Here is a 15,057-nt window from a genome sequence, read left to right as displayed (position 1 = left end):
CCCAGATAATATGTTGCCAGGGTATAGCGGAATTTGGCCTTCAGAGAACTAGTGATCTCATCTTCACTCAAACCAATTCACACAGGAGTGCCTGGCCATCCTTTCACAAAATTTTCTGGTGCCTCAAGCATCGGATAAATTTTACTCAAGTGCAGCGTGGCCCCAGATGTCTTCAGGTGTTCATGCTGTGGCTTTGCCAGCAAACCTTTTCAGGCTGCGGCTCTTGGGAAGGGCAATACCCATGTGGCTTTTTTGAAATCAGCTTGGATGTGGACTTGCTTAATAACCATTTCACACCTGAACTGCTTCTAGGCCTGTAGCCCATGTGGCTGCAGTCACATCATACATCAGCAGAGGAAAGTGTTGAGAGCAAGGCTGTCTCTGCACAAACACCAGCTCTGGGACTGCGTCAGAGGCATGACTAATTTGTAACCTGTATGTTTAATGGCATGTGGATAATGGAGAGTTTTCTGTGTGTTTATCAATGCTATAGTAACACCTATGAGGAAATTAAAATTTGTGTTTTGAAGAAGAATCTGGACAGTACAGTAAACATGGTTTCATGTTGTTTTTTTTTTTTTCTCCCCTCTGTTAAGTGATTATTTTCCACTGTGTGTATGAAGTAATGCATGGAAGAACAATGTGTGACCTTAGAACTAATGAGGTTATGTAGTGCATATATAACATGCTGTTATAATTTTGGTGGTTTTTTTCAACTTATTGGTTGATTTGTCAGCCTCACTGACCTCCTTCAAGCAACAATTCCTAATTTTCAAAATTAGAAGACCCTAGTATAAAACCTTGAAGCTGTCTTCTTTTCACAATAAAAATAGTTCATTTATTCCTGCCTATTGTTGCTCAACTGAGACATGTTTTTGTCTAACACAGAACTTTGCCTACTGCTCATAATTACTTACTTAAGTATCTTTTTAGGAAGCTATGACTTAAAGTTCTTTCAGAGTCCATGTGAATAGTCATTTCCATTCTTTGTTCATTATTCTATTGACTTTCCACCAAGAGCTGTAAGGGGTCAAAGCAGGATTCACCTTATTAGGATTCTACCCATTCTTCCCTATTACCTCACAGCGGTCTGATTTGTTTAGATTTAGCTCATTCTGAAGGTGCCCAGCTCAATAACTCTGAAGACCATTACTGGTGTTTTTTCAAAAGGTAGCTAGAGCACAAGTTGCTTAGGCAAGCTCCAGTTCTTATGTGAAGCCAAAGAGCTGAGGTTAGGTTTCATCTCTGTGTACTAATTGATCAAAACCATTCCATGCATTTTGTTTGATTTGAATATACTTATCCTTCACTATTAGCAGACAGCACTGTCAAGCAAACTTATTTCAAATGTTCAAAACTAATTAAACCAATTTTCTGTTAATCTGAGGTTCCTCATTATAAAACAAAAGGTAAGAATAGTTTATGGATATCTAAATTTATGCTTGTTGGAATCTAGATTTTGCAATATAAATATTTAGACATACTGGATCTTCAGAATTAGGTTAAGCATATATCTGAAATTGCGATTTGTGACAATAGCTCTGTGATGATGTATCGTACAATGTTTTTATAATAATTATTTAGTTGGCAATGTGTAGTTCATCAAGTCTGAATATATGATTAGTGCAAAATCTACTAGAGAGGTTTTTGGTGGTAGCGATGGGTTATTCCTTGTAAGTAGCTTTGAAATATTTCAAAGATCCTAATAGATTTCCCTCCAGGAACTATTGTTCTTAACTAAACAGTCAAAAAACAGAAGGGTAGAGAAATGGTAAAAATGTCAGTGAGGCACAGTTACTGGGAATCAGGGTCTACCTATGTTGCTTGTCACCTACGAGGCAGTCTTGCTTTGGCTCTGGTTGACACAAGTTGGAATACTGACCTGCTGCTTCATTTTCAGAAGAATATTTAACATATTTACCTGCTACTTGATGGATTATTCTGTACAAATACAGACTGAATGGTGAGTCTAGACGCTTAGCAGGGAGTTTAAATTAATGCCGTGCTGGGAATGCTACTGTTTGTTTCCTGTTAACTCTTTATCTGGAAAGAAAAATATTTAAAGTTTGGAACCCAGAATTCTCACTCCTATATAAGCATTACTTTATGATAGACATTTTATTTCAAATATCTTTCTACCTAAGAGAAGGGACAAAAATGAGTGTGCTTAAAATATTTCGTGTTTTCTATAGCAGACTATTTAGCAGAACTATTTTGTTCTAATGCTGCGTTTTTTACACTATAAGCCTGTGATAGCTTTCTGCTGATAGATTGCCTGGACTGATTAGTAGTTGTCAATAAAGTACGTCTATATAGCGTCTTCTTAACATTTAATTAGATTTATATAATCAGCATCCCTTGACATTACTGTGGCAACGGTACTGGAGAAGACCCTAATTAGTAAGCTCCCATAGTGTTTAAAGGGTGCACTTGACATTTTTCTTCTCTGTACATTTTGATTATTTTACCAATCTCTGAAGGTGAAAAATGTACATTCTAGTGCTTTTCAGTGTGGGAGCAGTTAGTGGCAAGAAAAGAAAATGTGTAATTTTCACACTTTGGATACCATGCCTCTTTGTACTTGTACTGAGCTTACATGAAGCAAAACATATTTTAAGTCACACTGTTGTTTCTATTTCAGGACTTTTTCGATAGTCTTGTAACTTTAAGGACTATATGGTGCCTTCTGTAAAAAGTATTCCTTCTGTAGTAGAGCTTCTGCTCTGCTGAAAAGAAAATTTGAGCTGGCACCTTCATTCTACACTGCCACTCATGTGGGCTTTTTACTTGTGGGAAAAGAACTTTCTGCGATGAAATTTTGCATATATGATAAGAGAAAGATGCATTTCTTTCTGTGTTATGATGGAACTTTCATTTTAATGTAATTTGAAAAATGTTTTGCTTGATAGTGCGATCTTAGATATCAGGTAGTGATGTATTCTTAGTGCTAAGGTATCTTCTATTACAGTGCAGGAAATGTGGGACATATAAAATACATAATGCTAACCTGTATTAATAACAACTGTCAACATTTAAGCAAACTGCAGTCCCATGGATTGTCAGTAAAGACTTGAGTAAATATATACCCTGGGAATCAATATATTCTGTGTCTGAGAATAGTCTGTCCTTCCCTGAGGACACTATGTCACAGCACTTTGTTGGCACAGATGAATGGGTTGTCTTTCTAAACATACTTGCACATCTCCTCTGTCAGCCTTGGGAGGTCCTGATCCTTCAAAACATGACATAGCTTCAACACAAACACAAGGTTAGCAGACTGTCCTTCACTTCTTACCTTGACTGTAAAGATTTACAAAATGGATTAATGAGCCTTTAAACATGTCCATGGAAGTTCAGCTATAAGAAAGTGCCTAAAGACCACTGTCATGTTGGGCTATAAGACTCCTCTTCCCAGTGCTTTGGTTTATTACATGCCCTGTGCATGTTTCCTTTTCCCATTTTTCACATCACAGAGAAGCATCTTTGACCCCACTTTTTCAGTATCTTTTATGCGCTTTTCTATTTGTCTCTCACTTATCCCTATCCACTTTCACCCCATTAACAGGGGCCTGACCTGGATTTGCTATACCCCAATATTGCAAAAGCTGAGTGAGGGGCTGGGATCTTCATTTTCTGCTTGGAGCCTTTTAAAATGAGTACTTCAATAGCAATAACAAGTCACCTTGTATGTAATTATTTTCACTAGCACATATACATTCATTTTTTCTCCTCAAGACTTCTTGAAATGTCCCCTAGTTTTGTGGGTGGCTGGCCTGCACTTAAATACAACTTTTATTTTCAAAGTTAGTTTCTCTCTGTTTAGCTTTCTAAGTAAGTCTATATAAGTTGACAATAGGCCAGCTGCCTACATGTGCTTTTGCATTCATCTCTGTTTTCCATTATTTTGTGTTTCCTAAGGCAAACTTATTTTCTGTGGAGCTATATACAGAGAAAGGGTCCTTAATAAAATCTCATTTGTTGAGCTGGTACTTAGGAAGTGTGTTCTTAGTCCACTGAAGAAGTTGAGGAAGAGAGAATGGCATGGCATTGGGAAATGGTGTACTTACTCCAATTAGCTTGTTGAGACCTGTAGCATGGCATATATTTCAAAATTGTAAATAAGTCTTCTGATAATGTAATGAAAATTGGTTTGTTCAAGTAACATGGAACTATGGATGTACTTTCATGAGTGCTTTCCTTAATTTTGTAATGTATTGGTTCTAGCAGCTTGACAGAATTTTGTTGGTTAAATTCTTATTTATTAACTATTTCAACAAACATTTCTAGTTTAAAATATTTTCCTGAAGAGAATTAAAAACATCAGTGCTAGAATGGAAGGTTGCTTGCCTACTTTCTTAAAATGAGAGAGAGAGAGCCTTCATGTAAAAATGTTGGGACTAGAGATGTATATATATGAAAATAAATGGTGTATCAGAGAGCTAGCAATGTCAAAGTATAACAAACCTTAATTAAACCTTAATGACACAAAAATGTCTGAATTCAGTGTAAAAAAATGTGTAAATGTCTAAATGAATAAAATTTGAAATTCAAGGAACTGTGTAGCTAAAGAAAGGAGGCATAACCTATGTACCAGCTCAAGAGCCTATGTTCTTTAGGAGAAATGATATGTATTTTAGTGATTGGAATAAAAGAGGTATGTAGATTGGTCCTGATGGCAGAAGAAGACAGAGTTGGCATGTGAAGGGGGAGGCATTTCAGGAAAAAAAATAGTGCATTGGGAAAAAGAGCTGAAAAAAACAGCCAGCCAAGGCAAGTATTTATGCACAAGACACAACGCGTATCAGTGAATTATGTTGCCTGTCAGGGCTGAGGAAGTATTTGATTCCAGATCTTGCTGAATCAAAAACATAGTTATCTTTGAGGAGGCATTTAATGCAGGTCATCAACGGTATAAGGTATCTTTGGAAAGCCAAGGCTTGTGTCTGTTACACCTCATCTGTAGAAGGGAGAAAACAGCACAGAGATTATGAGAAAACAAATCATTGAAAATTATGGAGTGTTTAGGTATTATGGGACACAGGCAGGCTAAATACGTGAAGATAACTCATTAAATGACACCTGCAGGACTACTCAAGTGAGCACCAAGCTTATCTGAGAAGCCGTGTGACTGCTTAAGGAGGTCTCACACTGCTGTGCACCAGTTCTCATGAGGGCAAGGCTTATGGCTTAGCCATGGAGCGGCTCTTCAGAGCAGCTGTTAAACAGCTTTTGGAGCAGGACCTTTGTACGTAGCTGTGACAGGTCACATCCTGCAACTGCCATGGGCATCTCTGCACCATGCTGTACTGCATACTGTTGTCTCAACTTCACAGCCAGTGTTCAGTATAGCCTAAAAGAAAACAGTATGGATGGTAGCAGAGTCAGAGGAGGCTGTAACTGTGAGGTGACATGCTTCGGCAGATTGTCAAAGGCAGAGATCAAACCTTCTGGGTGGCGCAGGAGAGACTTCGCTGCCTGAGCTGCTGCACCACAGCCACAGCGGAGCTGCAAATCGTTCCGTGTTCACCCAGCCACTCAAGGGAGCCAGGGAGCAATGCTGTGCCATCAAGCATTGTGTTTGTCTTCTGCTATACACTCAAGATCACAATTTTACAAACTTACATTTTGTCGGTATCCTTGCTAATGTCTTATTTGTTTGGGGTTCTTTGGAAATACTTGCAAGAGGGTGAATACCTATTTTGTGCTTAGTGTTATTTTGAACTGATGCTGTGCCTAGCTTTCTGCTTTAATTAGCAAACACAACAAATACTACATCTTTGGTTTTTCTTTTAAATGGCTTGTGAAGAATAGTGTATTATTTAATGGTTTGTGAAAAATGGTGTATTATAAATGTGACATGCATATGATCTGCATTAATCTTTGCTCTCTGACAGCCATGAGAATTGTGGTTATGATAACTTCAGGTTCTGTATTGTTTTCATCTCACAAAGAAGAAAAAAACAATATTCTCTATGGAAAATAATTAGTAAATCGTTGTGGTCTGGTATTATAATATTTTTATTTTTGATTAGCTGTCAGTATTATTAGTCATTTGCCCTCATATTCCGTTAGATTATTTTATAAAATGTTGTTGGATTGGTTTCTGGCTGCATTTAGCTTTTTTATTTTTAATAAATAGTGTGGGTTTTTTAATAAATAGTGTTTGTAAGGAATCTACTCCTGATTAGTGAGCAGTGCAGTCATATCCACCAATACAAATTTGTAGGCATGACTGATTGATAGTTTATTTGAATGCTAGTTGACAGAAAATTCAGGGTCACCTCTGGAAACTGAGGTGCAGCTATTTTCTTGTTAACAACTGAAATTAGTTACAAGAAGGTGAATTTGATTATTTTATTGGAAGGTACTTGTTAAAACACTTATTAAACTGAAGTTGTAAGCATTATAATAAATAAAATTATGCTAAATATTTTGAAGGTTTCTGTTGTCATCAAGGATTAACTAGGTATGCTACCTAATAAGCTGATATAAGAGCCAAATTGTATTTGATGAAAACTTCTAACAGATATGCTGAAGGTAGAAAATTTTGATTCCTTTTTAACAAAGACTAAATAATCCCATTAAATAGTTGTTACTACTAAACTAACAGAAATATACTATTGTAAGTAATGCTTTTTCATACCTCCCACCCCCCAGATATACATTATGAAGATCATGACTTAGGATCTGACCTCTGCTAGTAGGACAGATGGTCTATTTGGGGTTTTTCAGGATAAACGGATTCCAGTAATTTAAGTTATAAATAATTACTGGCCTAGTGGCCTAATGCTGCAGTTACTGGTAGCAGCTTAAATAACTAGTCTCTTACATAAGTAAAGTATACGTTAACCTAAAAGCTAATAATTAGCTGAATAAACCTTTGAATAATATTACTCTGATGGTTTTCAATTACAACTTCCAGAAAACAAATACAAAAGTAGGGCTTAGAAGTGAATGCGTAGGTACAAAAAATAGCTGAAATAATACTTCATTTTAATGGAGTTCTCATTAGATAATAATAATTATGGTGTTATAATTATTGGAAGCAATTATTCTCATCACTCTGGCTGCTGTCAAAATCTAGGTTGGAAAATATTTGCAGAAATTGAGTAGGGGGGAAAAAAATTGAAGGATTATGTAGCCCTTCTAGTTTTTATGTCTGTAGTTAACTTAGTGAAATAAACAGAAATGTTTTGCTGAATAGGTAATAAAACTGGAGAGGTGCCAGAAGATTGGGTAAATATCAATATGGCACCCTAAACTGAAATTAATGAGGTTCTTAAGAGTGTCTTCAAACAGCTTCAAATTAAGCCTGAACCTAGTTTATTATAGGACATCTTAAAAAAATGAGGCAAAACATAAAAACCTAGATAATATGAAAGAAGTATAATTTTGAAGTGTTAAGCAACTACTCACTATTTGATGAACATTTATTTAATGGTAGTGCTTTTACGTTATGGTTGTTCATGAAATAAAACAAAAAGAGTCAAAACCAATAATGAAACATACTTTTACATAAACCACTTATTTAAGCACTGTGAATTAAAAAAAACCCAAACATTGGCAATAGTATATAACCACATTATCTGTCATCCTTGAAGAGTCAGCAGAGAATACATGCAGAAAATATGCTGATTGTAATGGACTTAATTATTATGCTCAGGTTTTTATTCTAAGAATTTTTGCTTCATCTTGTTTCTATATACAAAATGAACCTACTGGAACAGGTGAGAATTTCACAGAAGCGTTTCTGTTAATTTGTCTGGGGTGCAGTGATTTCATTCCTGTCATTCAGATGTCACTCACCCTAAAAGAGCTTTTGAAAACTATCTGAAATTAGGTAAGAAATATCTAAGATACTTGTAAAGATATAACCTGTCCTGCAATACAGTTGTTATAGTCAGCATTATGAATGGCAATAGTATTTAGGCAACAGGATTTGCCCTTCCAGCAGTGGTGGCCGTTGTCTAGTGTAGGTGCTATATGACCGACCTACCACAGGAGCAGTACCTGAACTGCTCACAACCATGACATTTCTGTGCTTAGGGTTTTCAAAGGAGGATGCTTCATGACTGCCCAGAACTTTGTATTTAACAGAAGAACTTCTGTTAAAAATACTTCTCTGACAAAGAGGAAATACTATAATACTTCTATTGGACTAAGCGTACACTTTGGCATGTGTACTTCCGGCTCTCTGATGAAATGTGATTTAACATAAGTTTCCCTTTGTTCTTAAAAGCTCATTTAAATTCAGTATTAAGTATCCATGCTTTGAAACAAGGGTGTTCAGTGGTTAAAATATGTCTTTCAGACATCCAACCTTTATTTGATTAAAAAAAAACAACCCTATTTCTGTCTTCATCTTCATATTTTACTTCAATAGAGAGTTCTGCCTGATTCAAAGTGGGGTTTATCTTATATATAAAGATACTTTTCTTCTCTAAATAAACCACAGATGAATGAGGAAAAGCTCTGTGAGATAGACTTTTGGTTTTATATATGTGGAACAAAGTCTGTTACAGACTTTACCTTCTTATGCCTTGTGTGTTTGGATAACTGCATGCATAATTTTATGAATTAGTTAATGCTTTACCTTCTTGTGGATTTTTTTGCATGTTACATATGGCTTCCCTGAAGAATTTCCATCTGCTAAGTGCTCAGTATGGTTTTAGCATGTGCACTTACCAGTCATGCCTTTATTGTTGATTGAAGCTTTGATTTTAACTGCTTGGCAGTCATGTACAGTTAAATATATGCAAGCTCAAAAGGCAAAACCATGTACTTTGTTCTTGTTCTCAAATCTGTTTGTTTCCAGACCATTCTCCTTTCCACTTGGGAGTCAGATGCATTTGGAATTTACATTGAGGGGTCCCAGGAGGAGATTTAGGCACCCTTTTGTCATCCACCTGTAGCCAGGAGGACATACCCATAGTGTTGTATTGCTTTTGAAAGCGTTGAAGACAATTCAATGTAGACAACTACCCTTGGATAAACAAAGCATTCCCAAGAAGAGTAGTTGTGATATTAGGGGCAAGAAACTTTTAGAAAACAAAGTCATATTTGATTCTGGTATAGAGGTTGCTTAATAAAATAATTTCAAAAAATGAGAATTAAACTGTGTGTAGGCAAATACAGATTTGGCGGTATCTACATGTGTAAAGATTTTTCTTGTAGTATTAAATCAGTAGCCGTCAATATACATTTCTCCTCCTAATTTCTCAACATTTTCTTCTTGCAGTCTTCACAAATGCAAAGAGTAGAATTACAATGCTGAAGACACACCACGGGGAACAAAAACTGTCATGGTTTCTCTGAAGAGCTTGGAGTGATTTAAAATTGCTTTCTACTTTACACAAGAGATACTTTTCATTTTGAAAAAAAAAAAAAAAAAAAGAAAAAAGTGTGACTATAAAGACAAACATAACCACAATTTTTCTGTCTTTAGTAACCCAAAAGACTATTTGCTTTGAAAGCTTTTAAAGATTTCTTGTCACATTTCGGGTATAGTGGTTATGGAGTGGTTAGACAAAGCAATGTTAGCTGCAGTAATTTTTGTACTGGTCATCTTAAATTGATTTATTTTCATTAATTAAATGGGTTTAAGTAATAAATGAAATTTGGATCCTTATTTATGACAAAACGGAAACAGAGACTTGAAGGGCTAAGGGCAATACATATTAGCAATGAAACAGAAAAGAAAAAAACATAGGTTGGCTTTAGTTGGAAATAAGGATATGGTTAATTATGGTACAGAAGCATCAAAAAAGCCACTTCCTAGTCTCTGCAAATTGATTGGATAATATAGGTAGTAATTTAAGAAGATGCTATAGTTGACACTTTGCAGGTTTAAACCATTGAAGCAAGTTCTATAAAACTCAGTTATAATAAAACTTCTAATACTCTAAAGAGGGGTGCTGATACTGTGGTTATAGTTTTAAAGATCTACTGAAGTGACACATTTGGTAAGCATAACTAAGTTAAATGACAACTCTATTTTGTCTTTACAGCTAGGGAAATGCATTTACATGTGCATAATTGGGTTTACTCTTCAAGTAGTGCCCTAGAAGCACTTCTGAAATGAGTCATTAATAAATATGAGAACATTATTTAATTCAGATTCTTACATCCACTTAATGCAGAGGAATTTGATTGCATATATGCGGTAACTATACAAGAAAACTGGTATCTCAATCAGTACCATCATGCTAGGTGTCAACTGACAGATTTGTGGGCAAGCGTGCTTGTTTTTGTTGGTTTTTGCATTTTTTTTAATGAGACTAGCACATGAGGTACATATTTTAGCTAATTGCTGTAGGTATCAGGCAGGAAGATAACATTTTGCTAGATAGACTTCATCGACTTTCAAGCTACTAACTGTGGAAGCTATATTAATTAAATGTTGGACTCATCTGTTTCTTACAAAATTATTCCTCATTTTGGAGGGGCAGGTGATACTTAGCACTTCTGATGAACAACAACAACAAATTACTGACATTTATCACATTTGGATGTGGAAAAACTAATTTCCCAACCCACCCCCGAGTTAAAAGAGCCACCACTGAATTGTATAGGACTGAAATATTTTACGGCTGTTGGCATGGTCACATATATTCTAATATGACTTTTTTTTTAATATAGAGATAATTTGAAAACTTGAGGTTGAGCTTCTTATTTGTAGAAAAGGGTAGTTGGAGTCATTATGTTATGTTATGGCTACATTGAATTGTTCCTGTGAAATACAGCAGTCGTAGGATAATATTAACTCACAGGTTGAGAAATGCCTGTGGTTCACTTGTGACACAATAGCACAAGCTATCAGGACTTTCTAGTGCATCCAGAACATTAATTTATGTTTGTATTCAAATTCGAATAATTGATTGGAAGTCACAGCTTGATAGGACTCAGACAAGAAATACACAAAGAACAACAGGGACTGTATTTCCCTTACCAGAGCTCGGCAATTGAAGGGTATTTGCATTTCAAAATTCCTGCAGCTCTACTCCTGGAATATTTTAATGATCTGCCAAGTCATGCAGTGGGTGTAGTTGCTGGACAAATATCATCACTTTGATTGCTGTTGGGAATCTTCGAATACAGAGAACAAAAGTATTTAGCTTAGATAAAGAACAGTATGTTTTGCCTTCAATTTCCTGCTGTTCTGCGGTAGCTGTTAGATCCTGTTAAGGACTGAAAAAGCATAAACTTCTCATGTACTTCATCTTAATTTAGCCTTTGTTGAGGCCTTTGTTACCTGAATCTGATTATGTTCCTGAATTAAGCTTACTGATTCTTTTCTCTCACTAAATTAATGAACTTTTTCTTTGAGACATTATGCTTTTATTCCTTATTACTGGCTAATTTTTAATACATCATCCTTAACTAAACCCCTACTTATTTAGTATTAATATTGTGCAAGATGTACTTGAATCTATAATTCTGCATGTCCCTTTGCTTGCCTAAATTAGAAGTAAAGATTGTCTCCTCTGAAAAAGTATGAATAAAGCAATTATTTTCTTTTTAAACAAATTTATAGGGGATGAATTAAGATCTTTTTCAGACAATTTATTTTAGGTGGTGGTTCTTCAGTTGTATGAACAAGTGCAAAGTCCTCCTTTCAATTATGATCTGTACAGCAGTAGTCATCATTTTGATTACTCAGGGCAAAAAAAGAATTGTGAATGTTCCAAGAGGTTCTGCACCCCGAGAACAGAATAGGACTGTAGCTATAATAAGATGATGCCCTGTCTTCACAGGTACAGGCAGTATATTAAGGGTGGATTGATCACCTACCGAGGGGTGATGGTGATGTCCTTGTTAGGTATAAAGTAAGCAGTACCTCTTTGCCCAGCTTTGGACTTGGGTGTAGTCATAAAGAGAGCAGCAGCAGCTCATCCCTTTTCACTGAGTTTAATAGAGTTGATCAGTGTCAAAATTCTGATTGGTTTTCTCATATTAAGTGCTTGTCTTTCCAAGTTGCAGAGGAGGACATGTGACACAAAATTGGGAGGAGCTGTTGACATTCTTGAGGGCAGAGAGGCCCTGCACAGGGATCTGGACAAATTGGAGGGCAATCACGAACCACATGAAGTTCAACAAGAGCAAGTGCTGGATTTTGCACCTGGACACAGCAACCCTGGCTGTACAGACTAGGGGACAAGATGCTGGAAAGCAGCTCTGCAGAGAGGGATCTGGGGGTTCTGGTTGATGCCAAGTTGAACATGAGCCAGCAGTGTGCCGTGGCAGCCAAGAAGGGCAACCGTGTCCTGGGGTGCATCAAGCACAGCATTGCCAGCCAGGCAAGGGAGGTGATTGTCCCGCTCTGCTCTGCACTGGTGTGGCCTCACCTGGAGCACTGTGTGCAGTTCTGGGTGCCACAGGATAAAAAAGATATAAAACTACGGGAAAGTGTCCAGAAGAGGGCTACAAAATTGGTGAAGGGTTTGGAGAGGAAGCCGTATGAGAAGCGGCTAAAGTGACTTGGTTTGTTCGGTTTGGAGAAGAGGAGACTGAGGGGAGACGTCATTGCGGTCTACAGCTTCCTCACAAGGGGAGAGGCAGGTGCTGATCTCTTCTCTCTGGCAACCAGTGACAGAACTCAAGGGAATGGCAGGAAGATGTGCCATGGGAGGTTTAGGTTGGACATTAGGAAAAGGTTCTTCCCCCAGAGGGTGGTGGAGCACTGGAACAGGCTCCCCAGGGAGGCAGCCATGGCTCCAAGCCTGACAGTATTCAAGAAACCATTGGACAATGCCCTCAAACACATGTTGTGAACTGTGGGGTTGTCATATGCAGGGACAGGAGTTGGACTTGATGATCTTTGTGGGTCCCTTCCAACTCAGGACATTCTATGGTTCTATATGCTTGTCCTTCTGACACTTTTTCTGCTTCTCCAGTGTTACTTTTAAGTATTTCAAGATAGGTTGGATATGCAATGAAAAGCATTTAAAACATGGATTCATTTTTTTGTATTTGTGTACAGGTTGCTTAAATGCACAAACTATTCACTCTTAAAAACCTCCAGTTTGGTATGTAAAATTCTGCTAGTTGCTTTCACAAAACAAAGGAAAATAAACAGTCTTGTAGCACTTGCAAGAGAGTGGATTCTCTGATCCAGTGGACATCATTACTGCTGCTAAATTGGTGATAATGACTTTAGTTGGTGCTTCATGCGGATTTCTTGTTGTGAAGCCTTTGCTGGGTTGTATATTTGGCCTGGAGGATCCTGTTCTTGTAAGTCTACACCTGAAATATTTTATAATGGAAAAATGGAAATTACTCCACAGTCAACAGGCTGTGTGGCAGTTTTCATGTTGCTAATGATTTACTGGCATATATTTTTATCTCATGTTAAGATTTCAATGACTGAAGAATTAGTAAGAATCACTTCACCTGTAGACTCACTCATCTTCTCCAGTGCAATAAAGCTAAGGCTAGTTTCCACTTTTTCCTTACTATCAGTTTCACGAGGCTGTGTGGAGAAGTACAACTTTGTGCGTTTCATGCTTTGAAAATTATATATTAGTGATAAGTGTGGAAATTGTAGAGCCGTAGTTATTCAAGAAGAAGCTGTAGTTTGTCAAAATCAGAACCTGGGAAGATGAAAGGCTGCTATAAACACAAACATATCTTGAATACTGCATGGAGATGTATTGCAGAAAAAAAAGATAAGCTACTTTACAAGTACGTAATATTCAGTGGCATAAAATAAGTGCCACTTTACCATATAAAGTCTTTAGCATTATTGTAAGTATATTCCAGATTTATTCAGTCTAGTGCTAACCTCTTTTGGAGTACTAGGAACTCAATCTGGTAGGTTAATCTTTTTGTTTATTATGTTTCATGATGGTACAGAATAACACATTTTAAATTAAAAAATGTTATAGACAACCAGATATGGAGAAAAAAAATGCTTTAAGTTTTTTTTTTTGTAATTAATTAGCAAAGTTTTGCACTGCATACCTGAATTACCTATTTCAACTGGGAAAAGTAGATTGTGACATTTTAAAAGTACTTATGAAGGCTTGTTACACTTAAAAACTCCCCACCTGTATTTCCAGCTTGTGTTATTGTTACTTAAAAGGTATTTCATTACTGTTACACACTAAAAATAAGTTCACATGCAACTTACAGTTGGTTTGTAGCATTTATTGTTGGTGTGTGTACATTACTTTTTGCTATTTGCAATACATCCTAATGTAACACTTCAAGACAAGCCAGGCATTCTGGTGTGTGTGGGCATAAGTACATACATGTTTGTATGTTTTCACGTTGCTTCTTTCTATTTAATATCTGCTACTGCTTTGGGAATGTTTCTAGTTGTTTCAGGGAATATGGAGTATTACATCCAAATGTTATATGATTCTAGGAATGGTGCTAGTCTCACAGTTATTTTGTAAAAAAAAAAAAAAGAAATCCTTTAAAATACCACTTTTTTAAATGAAGTGACAACTTGAGAAAGATTTAACAGGCAGAGAAGGCACTGAATTTGCTGACACTGAAATAGTATTAATGCATGTAAGGTGTGCTGAAAATGCATAGCTCTATTATAACCTGTGTGGCATAACCCCTCAGAGTACTTTAAATAAACATGTTCTAAAAATATGTTTATTAGCTTGTTTATAAACAACTTTAAAAGTTATTTTTAAAGGCATGCATCCAAAGACATGCACATAATAAATTCAAAGTGTCAATGTTTCAGGGAATCTAAATTATTTTCAGAATTTCAGAAATTGAGAAGGGATAAGTGGAAGGAGAAAATGTTGGGCTGGTGCCAAGCGATAGCTCGTAACCCTCACAGACTTCCAAACAGCACAAGAACACCCGAGGTCTCAGGTGATGCTTCACATAACTCCACTTTGGTGAGTGAAAAGTTGCATTTCATGACGGTGGCATGCTCACACAAACTTCAGAGGCGTTAAATTTATTTTTAAAAATGTAGTTTTTGCCATTGATTGCATTGCCTCAGTGTGTGAAACCCTTTGACATTATAGCTATTTACGCTTTTCATTTGTTATTTTTTCATCTTTTATGTTATGCATGGTCCATTCTGTCTAGCAT

The 15,057-nt window shown here is 36.5% G+C and overlaps 1 protein-coding gene across 5 annotated transcripts in view; it reads left to right on the top strand.

The window, feature by feature from the left end:
• The window catches only part of MARCHF1 (membrane associated ring-CH-type finger 1), a 231,833-nt gene that overhangs the window by 127,537 nt on the left and 89,239 nt on the right, over positions 1 to 15,057 (top strand). For 3 of the 5 annotated variants that reach the window (XM_082050950.1, XM_082050946.1, XM_082050947.1), the window contains one exon: positions 14,719 to 14,858. The exons of the other annotated variants lie outside the window; for them this stretch is intronic. In XM_082050950.1, coding sequence (XP_081907076.1) covers positions 14,757 to 14,858 — 102 coding nt within the window. In that variant the 5' untranslated portion in view covers positions 14,719 to 14,756. The remainder of the gene's footprint in view (positions 1 to 14,718; positions 14,859 to 15,057) is intronic. 5 annotated transcript variants of the gene reach the window in all.

Source organism: Streptopelia decaocto (assembly GCF_964273445.1).
Source record: "Streptopelia decaocto genome assembly, chromosome: 4".
NCBI classification, from domain to species: Eukaryota; Metazoa; Chordata; class Aves; order Columbiformes; family Columbidae; genus Streptopelia; species Streptopelia decaocto.
This window is presented reverse-complemented; position numbering and strand designations above follow the sequence as displayed.